Source organism: Madurella fahalii (genome assembly GCF_045866475.1).
Source record: "Madurella fahalii IFM 68171 DNA, scaffold_3, whole genome shotgun sequence".
NCBI lineage: Eukaryota > Fungi > Ascomycota > Sordariomycetes > Sordariales > Madurella > Madurella fahalii.
Window position 1 is genome coordinate 5,266,199 of NW_027263973.1, and position 16,170 is coordinate 5,282,368.

The 16,170-nt window shown below is 60.4% G+C and overlaps 5 protein-coding genes across 5 annotated transcripts; 4 read left to right on the top strand and 1 right to left on the bottom strand.

Moving 5' to 3' along the window:
- Window positions 1-1,938: 1,938 nt before the first annotated feature.
- Window positions 1,939-3,120, top strand: MFIFM68171_06908 (uncharacterized protein; the record flags this gene model as incomplete). The annotated part of the gene is made up of 1 exon (XM_071062328.1): window positions 1,939-3,120. The coding sequence occupies one exon, from the start codon at window positions 1,939-1,941 to the stop codon at window positions 3,118-3,120; it is 1,182 nt and encodes a 393-aa protein (XP_070918429.1).
- A 278-nt stretch (window positions 3,121-3,398) lies between these two features.
- On the top strand, window positions 3,399-7,135 carry MFIFM68171_06909 (uncharacterized protein; the record flags this gene model as incomplete). The annotated part of the gene is made up of 3 exons (XM_071062329.1): window positions 3,399-3,569; window positions 3,618-6,340; window positions 6,394-7,135. The coding sequence occupies 3 exons, from the start codon at window positions 3,399-3,401 to the stop codon at window positions 7,133-7,135; spliced, it is 3,636 nt and encodes a 1,211-aa protein (XP_070918430.1).
- Window positions 7,136-11,035: 3,900 nt separating this feature from the next.
- MFIFM68171_06910 (uncharacterized protein) lies at window positions 11,036-12,322 on the top strand (the record flags this gene model as incomplete). Its single annotated transcript, XM_071062330.1, has 1 exon — window positions 11,036-12,322. The coding sequence occupies one exon, from the start codon at window positions 11,036-11,038 to the stop codon at window positions 12,320-12,322; it is 1,287 nt and encodes a 428-aa protein (XP_070918431.1).
- A 1,530-nt stretch (window positions 12,323-13,852) lies between these two features.
- On the top strand, window positions 13,853-14,861 carry MFIFM68171_06911 (uncharacterized protein; the record flags this gene model as incomplete). Its single annotated transcript, XM_071062331.1, has 3 exons — window positions 13,853-13,928; window positions 13,997-14,736; window positions 14,838-14,861. 3 exons carry the CDS (start codon window positions 13,853-13,855, stop codon window positions 14,859-14,861), a joined length of 840 nt encoding a protein of 279 aa, XP_070918432.1.
- A 5-nt stretch (window positions 14,862-14,866) lies between these two features.
- MFIFM68171_06912 (uncharacterized protein) lies at window positions 14,867-15,830 on the bottom strand (the record flags this gene model as incomplete). Its single annotated transcript, XM_071062332.1, has 5 exons — window positions 14,867-15,013; window positions 15,097-15,332; window positions 15,383-15,432; window positions 15,482-15,561; window positions 15,609-15,830. The coding sequence occupies 5 exons, from the start codon at window positions 15,828-15,830 to the stop codon at window positions 14,867-14,869; spliced, it is 735 nt and encodes a 244-aa protein (XP_070918433.1).
- Between the last annotated feature and the right edge of the window lie 340 nt (window positions 15,831-16,170).

Consider the following 16,170-nt stretch of genomic DNA (forward strand, 5'->3'; position numbering starts at 1 on the left):
GCGGCTTGCTGTAGCCGGCGGCATCGTAATCTGCGGGCCATCTAGGAACAGGCACCTGGCAGTCCAGTAAAAGACTTGAGGTGGCGATTATCATGGGGAATAGCGGCTAAGGTGTCAATTGCCCACGCGGTTTTCGTAAGCGCGTCCAGTTGAGCGGAAGCTTTGTTAACACAGCTGACCCATCATGTGGAAAAGTTTTGGTGCCGAAGCATTGGTTGGGAGAGATTACCCAGCTATAGCTGAAACTTGGCGGCTGTAGCAGACAATCCTCTGGTTGCATCGTGGATGATGAAGGAGGCTGAAGCCTGCACGAATCGGAAGTTAAGGGAAAAGCTGGGGTTGGGGATTTTTGGGGCAAGTGCGGGGTAGGCGCGGGGTAGCTTCTGTCCTCAAAAGCCGATGCTGCGCCCATGGAAAAAGCAGTACCTCAACCTTTCGTAGGGCCAAACACCAGATACAGAAGGCCACAGAAGGCCTGGCTACCTGCTGAAGGAGCACCACACGCCAGGCAACCTAGTGATCACTGGTTGGACCCTTACCCAGACCCACAGCCCCAGGCGCCAAGCTCGGGTGGACGGTGGACACATGGTTCGTGCACAATCATCCTAGTTCCGTGCATCACGGCAGCTCCAGCCCGGCAACTTTCTGTAGCACAGAGCGTCGCAATGCTCGGATGGTCGACGAAGAATGGCCGCCGCCATGCCCGATGACGCTGGTAGAGTTTTCCGACCGTTACACCATCATTCGTTCGCCACTGCCCGCGTTTGTCGGCTGCAAAACGCAGCCATCGACCGGCCAGTTGTCCAAACCTGCTGCACGCTTGCTGCAGCTTCGGTTTGCACGGGTAGGATGTGGCCATGGCAACATCGGCGCCCATATGCTGCTTCGCTGGCCGACGTTTGTGGACCGCATGGAGAGAGAAATCACCTCCCAATGCGGTGGACGGTGCTCCCGTTCCGCTCGCGGGGCCGTCTACCAGACCGCTGTCCAAACGCGCGGATAGCACCGCAGATCCGCCATATGAAGTCGTGGGCAAAACATACGGATCTGCGCTCATGTGGCGTGGCGGCAGCCTCCCGCATTCTATGCGGGGGAAGCGGCACGGCAACACAACGTTCACCTGAGCGCCGCAGCCGCGCATTCTAGGGCGGCCGGCCGGTGCCTGCCGACCATATGCCGGGTCATATTGGACATTTGCGCTCTCCAACTCCATGCGCTGGATCGTGCCTCCAATCAAGGCCGCAGGAAGCCTCTGATCGCACCAACATGCAGGCGAAGCTCGCACTTCATTCGTTGCCCCGCCCACCCTCGGTCTTGCTCCGTAGTAGCCCGTGTCCGGGTTGCCCGGACCACGGCCGGCCGCGTTTAGGCTCTCCGAGAGGCCTGGTCATCCATCCCGCGTGTTTGCGCCCCCGATATGGTGCTCAATGGCCCGTCCTATTACTGGCCCATCGTGGCGCACGTCCTTCCTTCTCGCCTTGCTCTTGAGATCGCCGCTGGTCAGCAGGGAGATCACGATTGAGCTTCCGTTTTGGGACATGGAGTAACCACCTGGACTCAGATGACGTTGGGCAGCTTGGGCACATGGCCAACTCGGATGAACACCGCGAGAACCACCCGTCTCTCAAAGACGCTGCTCCACCTGACCTGGCATCGTTGTCGTGTTTTTGACAGCGAGTCATCTCTGGTGGAGTGCAAACAGCCAACCCTAGTAGCATATATGAGGCCACTTATAGGTATCGTCAAACTTATACAAGCCGTGGCAGGGACCCTTCAAACGTCTCTAATTTAAGAGCCGCCAACACTGCCTTGACTTCCCAGGTGTATTTCTGTCCATTTTAACGTTCCTACACCCGCCTTTGCCGTAGCACCACGCTACTCGGTTGCTCACACGTTCCAATCAGGGACCGATCCTCTTCACACTCACTAAGGTCCAAGATGGTGGCCATTAGATGGGGCGGTCTCGCCGCCCGTGCCTCCTACTTTATGTCTATACGGCCCGGATCGCGGTCCGATGGCCCTCCGTATGCCGAAAACACGTTGCGCGCTGCCGCAGCGCTCCAGGGCTGGTACGATCAGCCCTCTGGCCTCTGGAGCACGACAGGCTGGTGGAACGGCGCGAACTGCTTGACCGTCCTTGTTGACTGGGCCCTGCACGCTGGATCCACTGCCGAAGTTGACGTTGCCGGTATCATAGCAAACACCTTCAACAACGCCCAGCGAACGTCCATGATAGCACAAAAGATGCTCTCAGCAACCGGCCTCATCACGTCGACCTACACGTTCCAGCCCGCGGGCAAGCGGGGCTTTGATGACTTCCTCAACGACTACTACGACGACGAGGGCTGGTGGGCGCTCGCCCTCATCAGGGCGTGGGACGTTACGAGGGACGCTAGCTACCTCGCCATGGCCGAGCACATCTTCAGCGACATGCAGCGCGGCACCGACAGCACGTGTGGCGGAGGCATCTGGTGGAGCAAGGAGCGCGCCTACAAGAATGCCATCGCCAACGAGCTGTACCTGAGCGTGGCGGCCAGCCTAGCCAACCGCGTGCCGGGAAGCAAGGAGCGGTATACCCAGATCGCCAAGGACGAGTGGGCGTGGTTCAAGCGCAGTGGCATGATCAACGAGAACAACCTCATCAACGACGGCCTACGGATCAACGAGGACGGGGCCTGCGTCAATAACGGCCTGCAGACGTGGTCGTACAACCAGGGGGTCGTGTTGGGCGGGCTGGTCGAACTATCCAAGGCTACAGGGGATCCGTCGTACCTGGGAGAGGCCACAGCGATTGCCAATGCCGCGATTGCCCGGCTCAGTGACGGCAACGGCATCATCCACGAGATTGATGAGTGCGAGCCGAATTGCGGGAATGACGGCAGTCAGTTCAAGGGCATCTTTGTACGCAATCTGGGGTACCTGCAGAGCGTCGCGCCACAAGCTGCATTCAAGACGGCCATCGTCAAGAACGCCGACACCATCTGGGCGAAGAACAGGAACGGCAACAATCAGCTGGGCATTGCGTGGACCGGGCCGCCGGATCTCGGCAACGGACCGACTGCGTCAACACACAGCTCGGCGATGGATGTGCTCGTGGCGGCACTGGCGGTTACTTCGTAGATGTGGCGCGCTGGGCATAAACTGGGTTTGGGTGCTTGGAATGGATGTTATATTGATACCCGTATCGTTAGCGATTTAAATTAAGCATGGCTGCTTAAAGGCTACGTAACCATTTGCCGGAGTATAGAGTAACCGGTAATTTTTGGTCGGTACCTTATACTTGGTGGCATGCGCTCTATCCGCTATCTTTGCTGCCTTGAGAATACCCGAATGGTGCCTTCACACCCAATTTCCACGCGGACCCACTCCAGACACACAACCTCGACAGACGGCCCATCATGGACGCGCCAGAGGAAGACCTCGACATCAAACTGCAAAAGATTGCGGGTGACCTGATTGCCGATTTTGACAAGTCGCTGCGACCGTTCCTCCGCAAGCAGGATGGCGCGGGCGGGACGACGGTCCGGTCGCGGGTCCGGGCTCGTGAAACGGATCGGCTGATCTTGACGGTGAGTGCATGCGGAGCTTCCTGAATACCGTGTCTAAAATTTCCGCAGCTTCTGGATCCCTTTCAGGAACTGCCGCAGCTCCTCGATCCGCATCTGCCCAAATGGCTGCCCGCCCTGGGCGACGCCTTCCTGGAGTACCAGCAGGCGCGGCGCCGCCCCAAAGTGCTGTCTACCCGCTCGGAGCTGCTGATGCCGCTTCCCAGGGCCATCTGCAAGCTCATCTACACGTTCTGCAAGATCCGCGGCGCGAAAGTCGTCGTGCGCTTCCTCAGCAACGAGGCCAGATATCTCGAGTTGTTGCTGTCGGCGCTGGAAGACTCCGAGCGGGCCGACCAAACCCTGTGGACCTGGGAAGAGAGATACGTTGTGCTGTTATGGCTGTCGCATCTCATGCTCGCCCCGTTTGACCTTTCGACAATCTCGTCACACGAGGTCGAGGACGACGAGCTCGCCCGCATCCCCGGCTTCCAATGGCCTGCCGGACTCCCCGGCATCACTACGCGGATCCTGCCCTTGGCCGTTAAGTACCTGTCGTCCCCCGGAAAGGAGCGAGATGCGTCCAAGGCGCTGCTGGTCAGGATAGCGATGCGTCGGGACATGCAGCAGCTCGGTGTCCTCGACGCGCTGGTCCAGTGGGCACTTTCTGCGCTGCGGCCGAGCGCCGACGAGATGGAACGGACGCCATATCACTACATAGGCGTGCTCGCCTTTCTTGCCGGAACGCTGGTGTCGTCGGCTGACACCTCGGACATGGACCGCCACCTGAAAACCATCTTTCATGCGGCGTATGGCGTTGCGTCGGAGCAGGGCCCTATGCTGTCGTCGGCCCTGGCCCGCAAGACCTTGATCAAGGTCATCCGGGCCGTATGCGTGCTGGCCCTGAGAAGCCCGCAGCAGGACCTGGCGAGCATGGAGATGATAGAAACTACGATCGGCTTCCTGCTGGAGAGCCTGTCAGACAACGACACACCGGTCCGCCTCGCCGCCAGCAAGGGCCTCAGCATCATCACGCTCAAGCTGGATGCGGACATGGCTTCTCAGGTTGTCGAAGCCGTCCTCGAGACTCTGAACCGGAACGTCTTATATGCCAGGGACCCCAGGGACCCTACAGCGCCGCCCAGAAAAGATCTGAGCGCAGTCAATCCGTTGGAGTGGCACGGCTTGATGCTCACGCTTTCTCACCTGCTGTATCGCCGGTCGCCGCCAGCCGAGAACCTTGCCGACATCGTCCACGCGCTGCTCATGGGACTCTCTTTCGAGAGACGCAATACTTCTGGAGGCTCCGTCGGGTCAAATGTCAGGGATGCAGCATGCTTCGGAGTCTGGGCTCTCGCACGGCGATATACCACACGCGAGCTGCTTGCCGTGCCAACTGCGTCTATTTCCACCTCAGGAGCGTCGGTTCTACAGATTATTGCCACGGAGCTCGTTGCCGCCGCGTGCTTGGACCCAGCTGGGAATATCAGACGGGGATCTTCGGCTGCGCTGCAAGAGCTGATCGGCCGCCATCCAGATACCGTGGAGAGCGGGATCTGGGTTGTCCAGACTGTAGACTACCACGCCGTGGCGCTGAGATCTAGAGCGCTTCAGGACGTCGCGTTAAATGTGACCAAGCTCTCGGGCCAGTACGGGGAAGCGATATTAGACGCTCTGTTGGGCTGGAGAGGCGTCGGTGATGTTGACGCCACTTCGAGGCGGGCGGCGGGGGCCTCGTACGGTACAATCACAGCAGAATTGGCCTCGGCGGCTCCAGACCCCATCCAGCGGCTGACGCAATCCGTATCGCTGGCTCTGGACCATATCAAATCGCTCCAGGGCCGGCAGGTTGAGGAGAGGCATGGCCTCCTTCTCAGTTTTGCGGCTGTACTCGACGCCCTCCCAGCCGTCAGCGGGAATGGCAGCGCTACGCTGGATCGCTTTGTCCACCTCTCGATGGACGTACTGCTGGAAACCCTCAAGGACTGTGATACCAAGACCTACCGCCGGCCGGAGCTCATCGCCGAGGCTGCAAGCCGGCTGATCATTGCGTCGTTCCCGGTGCTCCAGGCAGCCACATCGACCACCACTGTTACCCTGTTGCCTGGGCGCTCTTTAATGACCAAGAGTGCCGATATTCCCCGCCTGGCGGAATCGGTAGGTGCAAGGCTAGAGAAGGTAAGTACCTTTACCGGCCTGGTCAGGTCCAACTTAGGAAAGTGGCTCGTCCGGCAGGAACCGGACCTCATCTCGGCAGCTTCCGAGGCAGCCATGGTCCTCCTGATATTCTGCGACAAGGCGGAGCGCGAGCAGGTCATCGGGGCGTGGGCCGGGGCTGTCCGGCAGCGCCCATCGACCAAGACAAGCCCAGCGACCGGCCACTTCTCTGCGCTTGCTACTTCGTACCCGATGGTCTCAACCATAGAAGCGGACAAGACGCTGCTCTGCGACGCAATCACGGAGCGCTGGCGAAACGACAGGCAGATAGAGACGCGGGTCTCGATCCTCCAGAGCCTGGCGGGTAGCGACCTCCTCAAGCAGAACACCGAGGTCTTCATCGGGCTCGTGGCCGAAGGCCTGGACGACTACACAACCAACGCCCGAGGTGACGTCGGGTCTCACGTCCGACTGCAAGCCATCCGGGCGACAAAGTCGCTGTGGGAGAGGTTGGACGGCCGGGATACAGCGCCGTTTGTGTCGGCGCTGTTCTTGCGCATCCTACGGCTGGCGGCCGAGAAGCTCGACAGAGTAAGGGTAGAGGCGCAGGCGGCGCTGGCTTTGGTCTTAAAACCAAGGTAAGTGAGTATAGAGTACGGTGTGCCAGTGGGCAGCTGCTGACCGCCGTCAGCCACTCGGCCGAGTTTCGCAGGTCGACGTTCTCGTCCAAGTCGTACTTTGTCTTCCTGCTCGACTTGCTTGGACGGGATTGGCTACATCCCACCGTTGAGGCAGCAAAACGCGCCCCGGATGAGTGGATGGAAAGTCTCATGGCCGGCTTCGTGTCGTCTGCCGACACGGGAAACGAAGACTTGGTCATTGCAACACGTGCGGCGCTGTGCGAGGTTTGCGAGCGGTCGGATGCCGACACGGATGCCGTCTGCACCGCGCTCGCCCGGAATCTACAGAGCTGGCAGGGGGTCGACCGGGTACTCGTCCCGACCCTTGAAGTGGTGGCCTTCTTGTTCCACACGGGTATCTTTCCGCGGTGCCGCGCCGCCAACTACAAGAGCATCTGCCTACAGGTCCAGAAGGCATGCTACAAGACCGGCAACGTCCGCAAAATAGAGGCATGCATTAGGGTGTACGGGGCGATCGCAGAACTGGGCCGCGATGCTGCCGTCGCCGGATCGGCTGGGAAAGGGAGTGATCATCTCAGGGCACAAGAGGGCGCCCGGGAGGCGCGCGCTCGGCTCGGCGCCCTCTTGTTCCACCCCTGGCCCAGGGTCAAGAGCGTCGTTGTCGACGAGCTCTGGGGCTTGTACCACGACGACCCCGCGGCCCAGGCGCTTAAAGGCGTCGACTGGGGGCGAGCAGAAAAGGTAAAGATCAAGACTGTCGTGGACAGCCTGGGGCTTTGTTGGCTAGCTTGACCGCCTTTTTGCGGTGGGCACTGTGCAGCACCGAAGGAAGAGAATGCGATGCTACGGAAGCAGGTCCGGGCCAATCGGGAAGAGTCTACGTCCAGCCATCGAGAGAGCCTGCGGCTCGCCGTTGTGAGTCCCCATCGCTCTTCGCTGCCAAGAGCCGTTGGCCGTCAAAGTAATTTCCTTCCCTGGCGAGAGTGGAAAGGACACGTCGATGGCGCACATGGCAGCCCTGCCGGCTTGTTCGACGGTGGAGAAGATGCGGTCCACCCGGATCGGGGTCCTCGCGCCCCGGATGCCAAGACCTGGCTAGCCTTTTCCAATCTCGTTGCATCGTCCGGCGATGCAGAGAACTTTGTGAGTGGCTGGCTTTGTGTGAACACGAAGCCAAGGTCTTGCTTTTTGGTGTTTTATGTCAGGTGAGCGTGCGAGGAAGCCGCCCTCTCTTTGCAAAGGTACGGCTCTCATTATTCAGACGTGACAAAGCTGCCACAAACCAGGCACGGCGTGGAGTGTTGCTGTCAGTACTGTAAGAACAACGGCTGAGCGTTCGAGCCGTCCCGGCGTCCAACGCTGGGCCAAGTCGCCGATTAATCTCGACATCGACGCTTGTGTGGGGTGGGGTACCCCGACCCACCCATTCATTCAACCCAACCCTCCACGTGTGAAAGCCTGGCCAGGCAGAGAGGTAGGGCAGTTCACTCTTCTTCTGACCTCCGCACGCCGAGAGCGATTCTGAAGCGGTGCCGCCCTTCATTGCGTGAGGGGTTCAAACCCGCACAGGCCATATGCAGAATAATAAGTATCGATCTGATCAGAACGGACCCCGCAAAAGATCCAAGCCTTGGCGGGCTGCTTGACGTTGGGCGTCAACAAACCGCGTATCCACGGGGTCATCGCCAGAGGAGGATGGTCCTGGCCGTCAGACCGGAGGAATATCGCTCAGTGGTCAATCTGGGGAAGCAAGCACTATCGACGATGCCGGCTAAGAGCTTAGTACTTGCACTAATGCGCCTGCGTTGTGCATTGGCAATCTGGGGTTGCTCTTGATCTACTAAAAATTGCGTGCGCCTACCTACGGAACGTGACAAGCCCTACCGGGGGCTGCCGGAGGTGGCATGCTGTGGGTGGTTGCGGAGCGTGAGATTCGCGATATGTGGGAGGGACGAGATGGGAGGCTGTCTCCTTGGACTCAGTGTGTGTTGTCTGTCCAGAGACCGGCAGCACCGCTTTCCGGATAAGGAATATCTTAACGTGGTTGGCCAGAAAGCCGTGGAGTTTCTTTGATAGCTGGCGCTGGGCAACCAATGGTGGGAGGCTGTGGAGGTTGTCAATGCAGCAAATCATTCTGGGAGCCGGTCGGACGCTGAAGATCTTGGATGAGCGGTCAGCCTAACGCTAAATGCGGGTGTGAGGCTCGAGCCGGCCTCCTCGGCATGCGGCCGGCACAGGCAGTTTGGCATTTCCTGCCGAGCGTTCATTTCTCTGCAGGGTTATTCCCTGCGGGCAAGACGGTTAGAGACCAAACGGCTTTCGGGGCCATGTCGGACAGGCCGCTAAGTTGCGGTTGAGAGTGGCAGCACGTCATAGCCGGCAGAACGGCTCGCGGATGGAGATGGTGGCTTGACAACAATCACTGGGAATCTAGATGTTACGATATCCTTAGCCGAAGGGAGAGCGGCGAGAGTATCTTGGGACCAGACACCGCTTGGAAGGTAGGCGACGGCGACATGGCTACCGTTTTGAGATAGGAATGGCCAGATGCCATGCGAGGCAGCAGTGCCCTATATACTGGAGCTTCGGGAGCGCGCAATGGCAGCTAGTGTCCGCCAGCGGCGCTTGGCGAGGCTGGCGTGCCGAGAAGAAGACAGTCTCAGGGGTTCAACAAGCCCATCGGCCTGTTCGGCCACTAAGCCGTCGGCTGAGAGCCAAGTCTTCTGTCTCGCAGGTGCTCGAGGTCTCGGATTCGATCGCCAAGGGCCAGCCGCTGCCGGCAGATTCGGAGATGGTGGAAACCTGGAGTTGCAATGTCTCTCGCGTGTTGGAGCTCTTCGTGTGACCCGGCCTCGCCCGTCCTCGACAGCGCCGAGTCACAAGGCAGGGTCTGTCACGGCCATGCAGCGCCTGCCAACGGCTTTCTGTCGAGATTAGAAAACGACGTCGTACGGGAGCGGCCTCTCTCGGTCGTATCCTGCCAAATTAACGCTGAGCAAGAGCCCTATTCCGGGCCATCGTTACACGGCGTTTATGCGTCCCGGACGTTGCAGGAGATCCGTGTCACGACGCGCATGCCAGAGACGTGCGGGCAGCCTCCCGAGCGTCGCGCCTACGTACTATCGCCTTGCGGACCCAGGCTCGAGCTCGCATCCGCACTTAGGTGCCGCCTGCCAGGGCGCTCCATCGTCTTCGGCTGTTGCGCCCCTCCGGGCACCGATGTCACGGTGGCGGCAGTAAGCAGGCGGCTTCTGTCTTGCATCGTCTCGCCCGACAACGGTCGGCTTTTGCAGAACTGCCAGGCTGCATGCAGAGAAAGCCCGGACTGGGCGTCACGAGCTCGCACGGCCGAAAGGCGGCAGCCGGCTGATTGACGATCTACATTTGTTCGAAGCTCGCCGTGCTGATGAATGACAGCTAACCACTAGACTACGGATGATACGCCGGATCGAGGTACGACTCCCGCACCTGCAGACATCCAACACCACCTCCTGTGCAGCCGAGAGCTTAACCCCCGCTGTCTCTGCTATTCTGACCGCCACCGCGGGCGGCCCGACCCCTGCCGCACTGCTGTTTCCTTTAAACAGCCGAAAACGCCGCACTGTTGATGGGTAACCAGGCGCCGTCTGAACCAAGGCATTAGAGAGAGAGAGAGAGAGAGAGAGAGAGAGTTCGGCGGAACTCTGCAGTCAGCAGCAGAAGGTGCCTGCGAGAAACAATGCAGGCCCGCAATTCCCCCGCAGCAGCGGTCAGTCGTCCAGCATGTGCGTTGCGTCGACAGGAAGAGCAAGGGGTCGAGGGCCAATCTCATAATACCGTTTTTATACTGTCCGTGATCGACATGCAGCAAGGTGCAGCACCAAGACCAAGACGGGAAGTGTCTGCTTCGGGGCCGCCCGCAATTGTCGGCGCGGAGAGCGGGCCTTTTTTTTCTTTTCTTTCTTTTTTTCCTTCCCCTTAACATGCAGAGCTGCCTTTGTTCGAGTTTGTACTCCCCTCTTTACCTCGTCAAACCGGCGATGCTCCCTTGTGAGGTGTGTTTCGTCGATCTCCAGACGCTCGCTCTGTTACCCGAAGACAGGCCACCCCTGGAGAAATAATAACAGATGGCAACAGGCCCCGGCCTCTAGTCGTGGATCAAACCTACTAGTTCACCCTAGCTCCCCTGTGGCCCCAATTCTGGCCGCAATCCCACGCGACAAAGCCAGGTCCAGTTGGGGGCTGCTGCGGCCATTTCCAGCAAGGGAAGCCTATCCCGACCACCTTGACACCTCTCACCACCACCTTCCTTCGCACGCATTCGACCACCAGGCAAGACGTGTCGAACAAAACCACGGCCATACTCTAAGCTGACAGCAAGCTCGGGACACTGATCGCCCGTTAGCCTGCGCTTCGCCAACATCGACGACTGCAAAACTTGGCGTCGCACGCTCCGACCATGTTTACCGTCTGAATTTGACCTTGACGCCTGATTACTGCTCCATCATCACCCGCGTCTGATTCTGGGGGCGTTTCGCATCCTGCGCCAACGCCAGTAGGCCACATCCACTACGCTAGTTTCTTGCAGCCCATCTACCGCGTCCCAGCGTGCTCCCGTAGGTGCGTGCCCGCCTACCGACGCACGCACCCTCTATCAAGACGGCACTCACACGGCGGACGGCACCACGCGGCGGGGAGGAGGAGGATCTCGCGATGGAGGCTCTGAAGAACCTGATCAGCAACGTGCCGGACTGGCTGCAGAAGCTGGACGAGCTAAACGGCAAGATTGAGCAGCGCCAGATCGAGCTGGCGCAGCTGACCGAGGCGTCGAAACCATCGTCGCCCGAGGGAAACACGTCGGGCGCCGCCAAGTCTATCCGGAACAAGGGATCGACCGAGTCGCTCAAGCCGCGCGACGAACCCGAGGCGCATCCTCGAGACCCGACGCCGCAGGCCGAGGCGGATGCGGCCGAAACGGCGGCGGCGGCGGCAGCTGGAGCGGCAGCAGCCAAGGCTACCGCTGAGCAGCCGGCGCCCTCGAGCCCCGCCGAGTCTCAGTCGCCGTCGGCACTGCAGCGGCAGACGAACCAGGTGCGGGCCGCTGGGCAGGCGCGAGCACGGGCGACGCTGCGCAAGCGCCAGCGCACCGACTCGGTCATCAGCGCCGAAGGGGGCGCGCCAAAATACCGCACCCGCAGCATGATTATCGTGTACTATGATAGCTACGTACAAAACTTTTTCGAAGGGCTCGTCAAGTTTGTAAGCGCCAGCCGTAACATGATGCGCAAGGCCAAGATGGCGGCCAAGGTTGCCCAGATCAAGCGACTGGCCGAGCTCGAGATGCCCGACGACGACGACGACGACGACGATGACAACGACAATGGCGCAGACGGGGATACCAAGGCCGCCAATCCGCCGGCCGTGCTCGGGACCACATCCACGGCGCCGACGCCGGCGGTATCAGCGTCGCTGGCAGGGAACGGCACGATCGAGCCGACGCTACCGTACGTCAGCACGCGGCAGATGGGGCGCGGGCCGCCGGCCATGATGATGCGCTCCAGCAGGGCCATATACATGCGGGCCAGGGCCCGAGGATCGTACCTATCTGGCGGGCTGGGCCCCGACGGCAAACCGCAGGAGGGTGACATCTACGATGATCTGGACAAAGGGCTAGAGTACGTGCAGAGCATGTGCGAGCACGCAGCGCACCAGTTCCTCCGCGACGGTGACTGCGGCGAGGAGGTGGCCAACATCCAGCGGCGGCTACGCGAGACCAAGGAGCTGGCCGACAAGGAGATGGAGCGCGTCCGGAAGGAGCAGCCTGAGGCGCTCAACACGCCGGTCGAGGAACAGATCCGCGGGCGCAGCTACCGCCCGCAGTCGATGCGGAAGGATACTGCGAGCGCAAAGGATGCGAAGCAGGAGTTGGAGGCCGACAATGCGGCCGAAGACACGGAGGAGCCTAAGCTGGTGTACAAGAGCACACGTATGATGACGTGAGGCCGCACGGGCGGCCGAGTTTCGGAGGACTAGGGCAGCCGGCGCGCCGCACTAGCGAGAAGGCCGCGCCGTGGAGCCCCGGACCTCGAGGGTGACCAAGAGGAGGACGGGCCTAGATTTGACGATACCCGCAAAGACGGGGGTCGGCGGAGGAAGCCTTTGAATTCGATCAGAGTGTGCATCACCCAAGACCAGACGTGGTCCTTACGGACCCGGCACATCGGCATACGGAGTTTTTCACAGCGAGCGCATTCGAAGCGGGCAGGCGTGGACTGGGAGCCTGGTTTTACACTTTTCTGCACGGGATTTCTCGAGGGGCTTTTCCGGACGTTGGACACAGCATCAAACTCTCAAAAGGCGTTCTGTTATACTGGGCCATGACGAATCTAACGCCACGTAGTGGAATGGATGCTACTAGACTTATCCGGGCATAATACAGACTGTTTTGATTATCTGGAATGGCAGAGCTCGTGAAGAAGGACCCCTTGGCGTGTGCGATGGACTGCCCAGACCAACATGCTTTCTAGAAGACGTCCCGTCCATCCACTCTAGCCCCCATGTTACGCTGGTGGGTGGACGGCCGGGAAAACACTACCGAACATTGGTGCAACCCGCTTAGCCCTGCCCTGGCATCTACCCCCCCTCCTCCACCACTATGCTACCCGGTCAAACCGAGCCGGGCCGAATACGTCAGCGGTGCAGGGCGTGCATTACCGAAGTACTGTACACGCGTGCGGAAAAAGGCCGACGGTGGGTTTAAGAGCTCGAAGGAGCAGCATCTGTGCAGTGCCGTGTTGGACTCGGACTAACGGTTACGTATGCAGGTGGGTGGTGGTGAAGAGTAACAGTATGCTATTTCGGGCACAGGACGTGTGTGCGGATAGAGGCGGACAAGGACAGCAACAGGCCGCCTCGGTCGCGAGGTGCTCCATGTTGTCCCTGTCGCTCGCCGTCGAGCTCGGTGCCTTTTCCTCCGACCCCGGCCAGGGTTCCGGACACGGCACCCGACTAAGCTGTCAGCGTCTCTGCTTAAGCTGTCAGCGTCTCTGCTTAAGCTGTCAGCGTCTCTGCTTAAGCTGTCAGCGTCTCTGCTTAAGCTGTCAGCGTCTCTGCTCTGTACGTACTGTTCAACCGACACGGGGAAACTGCTGTAGATAGATGGTTTCGTACATGCCTAGAAGTCAAGATGATAGCGTTGACGTGGCCTACGTGGATACACAGAGCCCCCGTCCCTCACTCATTTTCTCCCGAGCGGAAGCCCCGGTTCCATAGAAAACCAGCGAGGGATTTTTCCTACAGGGACCCGCAGAGGACGGAGCAGTGGACAAGATCATGGCGTCAAGGCGTTTTATTTTTCCAGGCTACAGTTCCCGGGACATCGAAGTAACCGAGGGGTCTGTTGCCGGCGGCAACCCCCCCGCCGGTGCAGTGGAAGCCCTGGCCCGGGCCTAGTCCGCCTTAGTCCGCGGGGTCAGTTTGCGGGACCCCACCGTACGTCCACCTCCAGACTTCAACAATCATCGAGCAACCATGTCCGACGCAGATAACAAAACAAAGGCAGAGGCGCTGGTCCCAAAGTTCAAGTTTGAGCGGCTACTCAATCAAGGTGCGCCAGGCCTCCCACGTCAACACGGCGACCGCCACTAAAAAAAAAAAAAAAAACCCGCACAACAGACCAGGCAGGCCGCCGGAGCTCCCTCCTCGGCACCATCGACGCGCAGCCGGCCCTCCTGATCCTCGAGCGCGCCCCGTTCCCGAGCTCGACCGACTACCTAGCTACGGTCCCCGGCAGCCTGCGGGCGCTCAAGAACCTCGGCGCCAACGACATCTACCACTGGTACCTCGCCAACAGCGGCGGCTCGTCCGACAACCATGACTTTGCCGACCTCAAGATCAACCTCATCTGGCCGTGCACGGAAAAGCACGTCAAGAAGTACAGCAAGCAGGGTGTGCGCTTGGTGACCGAGACCCCCGCCACCTACCGGGACCACGTGCGGCCGTTCATGCGGGCGCAGCGCGAGGCCGGGCGGCTGAACTGGGCGTTCAACATCATCGAGGGGCGCAAGGAGGCCGAGGACGTCATCTACCGGACGCCGTACGGCCAGGACCCGGACGAGGGCTTCCTGCTGCTGCCCGACCTCAACTGGGACCGCAAGACGCTCGACGCGCTGCACCTGCTGGGGCTGGTCGAGCGGCGGGACCTGTGGAGCCTGCGCGACCTGCGCAGGAAGCACATCCCCTGGCTGCGGCACATGCGGGCCAAGTTCCTCGACGCCACCACCAAGGTCTACCCGGGCATCGAGGCGGACCAGCTCAAGCTGTACGTGCACTACCAGCCGACCTACTACCACCTGCACATCCACATCGTGCACGTGGCGCTCGAGGCCGGCGCCACACAGGCGACGGGCAAGGCGGTCGGGCTCGAGAGCATCATCTCGCAGCTCGAGACCATGCGGGGGGACGACGAGGCGGGAATGGACGCCGTTACGCTATGCTACACGCTGGGCGAGGCCAGCGACTTGTGGACCGATGTGTTTGAGCCCCTCAAGAAGAAGAACGGTACAGCTTCTCAATCTCCACCACCAGGTCGTTGACGCCAGGCCCCGAGGGGCACTCCTTCCACTCGCCACCGTCGCGCACGCAGTAGATCTGATTGTTGAGCCGCACCGTGCAACTTTTGGTTACGCCGGCCTGTTGAGAGAGAGAGAGAGAAAGGGGGGGGTTATGGTTAGCATAGAGTATAGATCAAGCCTAGACGTTGCGTAATCTCCTACCTCGGCCGTCCTCTTGACGCTGTCCCGCAGCATCCCCACGCCCAGCGCCCCGTCGTCCTTGGTCGCGCACTCGTTGAGCGCCGAGAAGTCGATGGCGTGCTCGAGCGCGCAGTCCTCGATCAGGCTCCGTTGCGGTATGTGCTTGTAGTCGCGCGTCAGGCACATGGTGAAGCCGAGGAATGTCTTGGGGTCGGGGTAGAGGCGCTGCGCGCACAGCTCGATGATGTTGCCGAGACCTGCGATGCTCAATAAACGGACGGGTGGGTAGCCGCGGGGGTGAACCTACACTCCTCAGCGCCGTGCTTGCAGGCCACTCCGTCGTCGCGGTCCGTCGGGCTGGATGGGGTCAGCAGGCTTCGGGTAGGCGACGCTAGGGGCGACGTACGTTCCGATGAAGGACAGCGTAAAGTTGACTTTTTCGTGGGCTCTCTGCATCGCAGGCAGCACCATCTCCCGGAGGCAGTCCTGTTGGTGTGTTAGAGGAGCAGAGAGCGGCGCCCGGTGCAGCTCACCCTGGCGTCCGGGCATTTGCTCATGATGTGCGCTTCCAGGGGGACGAGCGCCCGCGTTGCTGCTGGCGGCGGCGGCGTCCGCCAGTGGCCCGCCGAGAAAGGACTGAAGCCAAAGTAGAGCAAGGCGACGAAGCCCAGGTACGCGCTAGCAAGGGCCAGCCGGAGGGGACTGAGCCCGCGACGGATAGGAGGCGGCATCGGCGGTTCGCGTTTCTCGTCCATTACAGTTTTGGATGATGCAGTTTCCTCGATGTTGGGTTAGAAGTTGTTGCGGGTGCGGCGTGGCAAGGACGGTTGCTCTCGATTGGAAAGTTGGACATGTAACAGTACGGCTGTGGCCCGCCGATAGTCAGCCCAGCCGCCTTATCGATAAGTCCCGCTCCCTATTGGCATACACCCTAGGTGCTAAAGGTAGCCTGTCCAAGACCCCGCTACTCGTACAGTACTGTACCCAATGTCGGGCCTTGGGAATCACCCGAGCCTCAGTGCAGCTAACCCTTGCGAACCCTTGTCACCAAATGCCGGATGGTGTCTCAAACTGGCGGTTTGCAGGGCCAGTGCA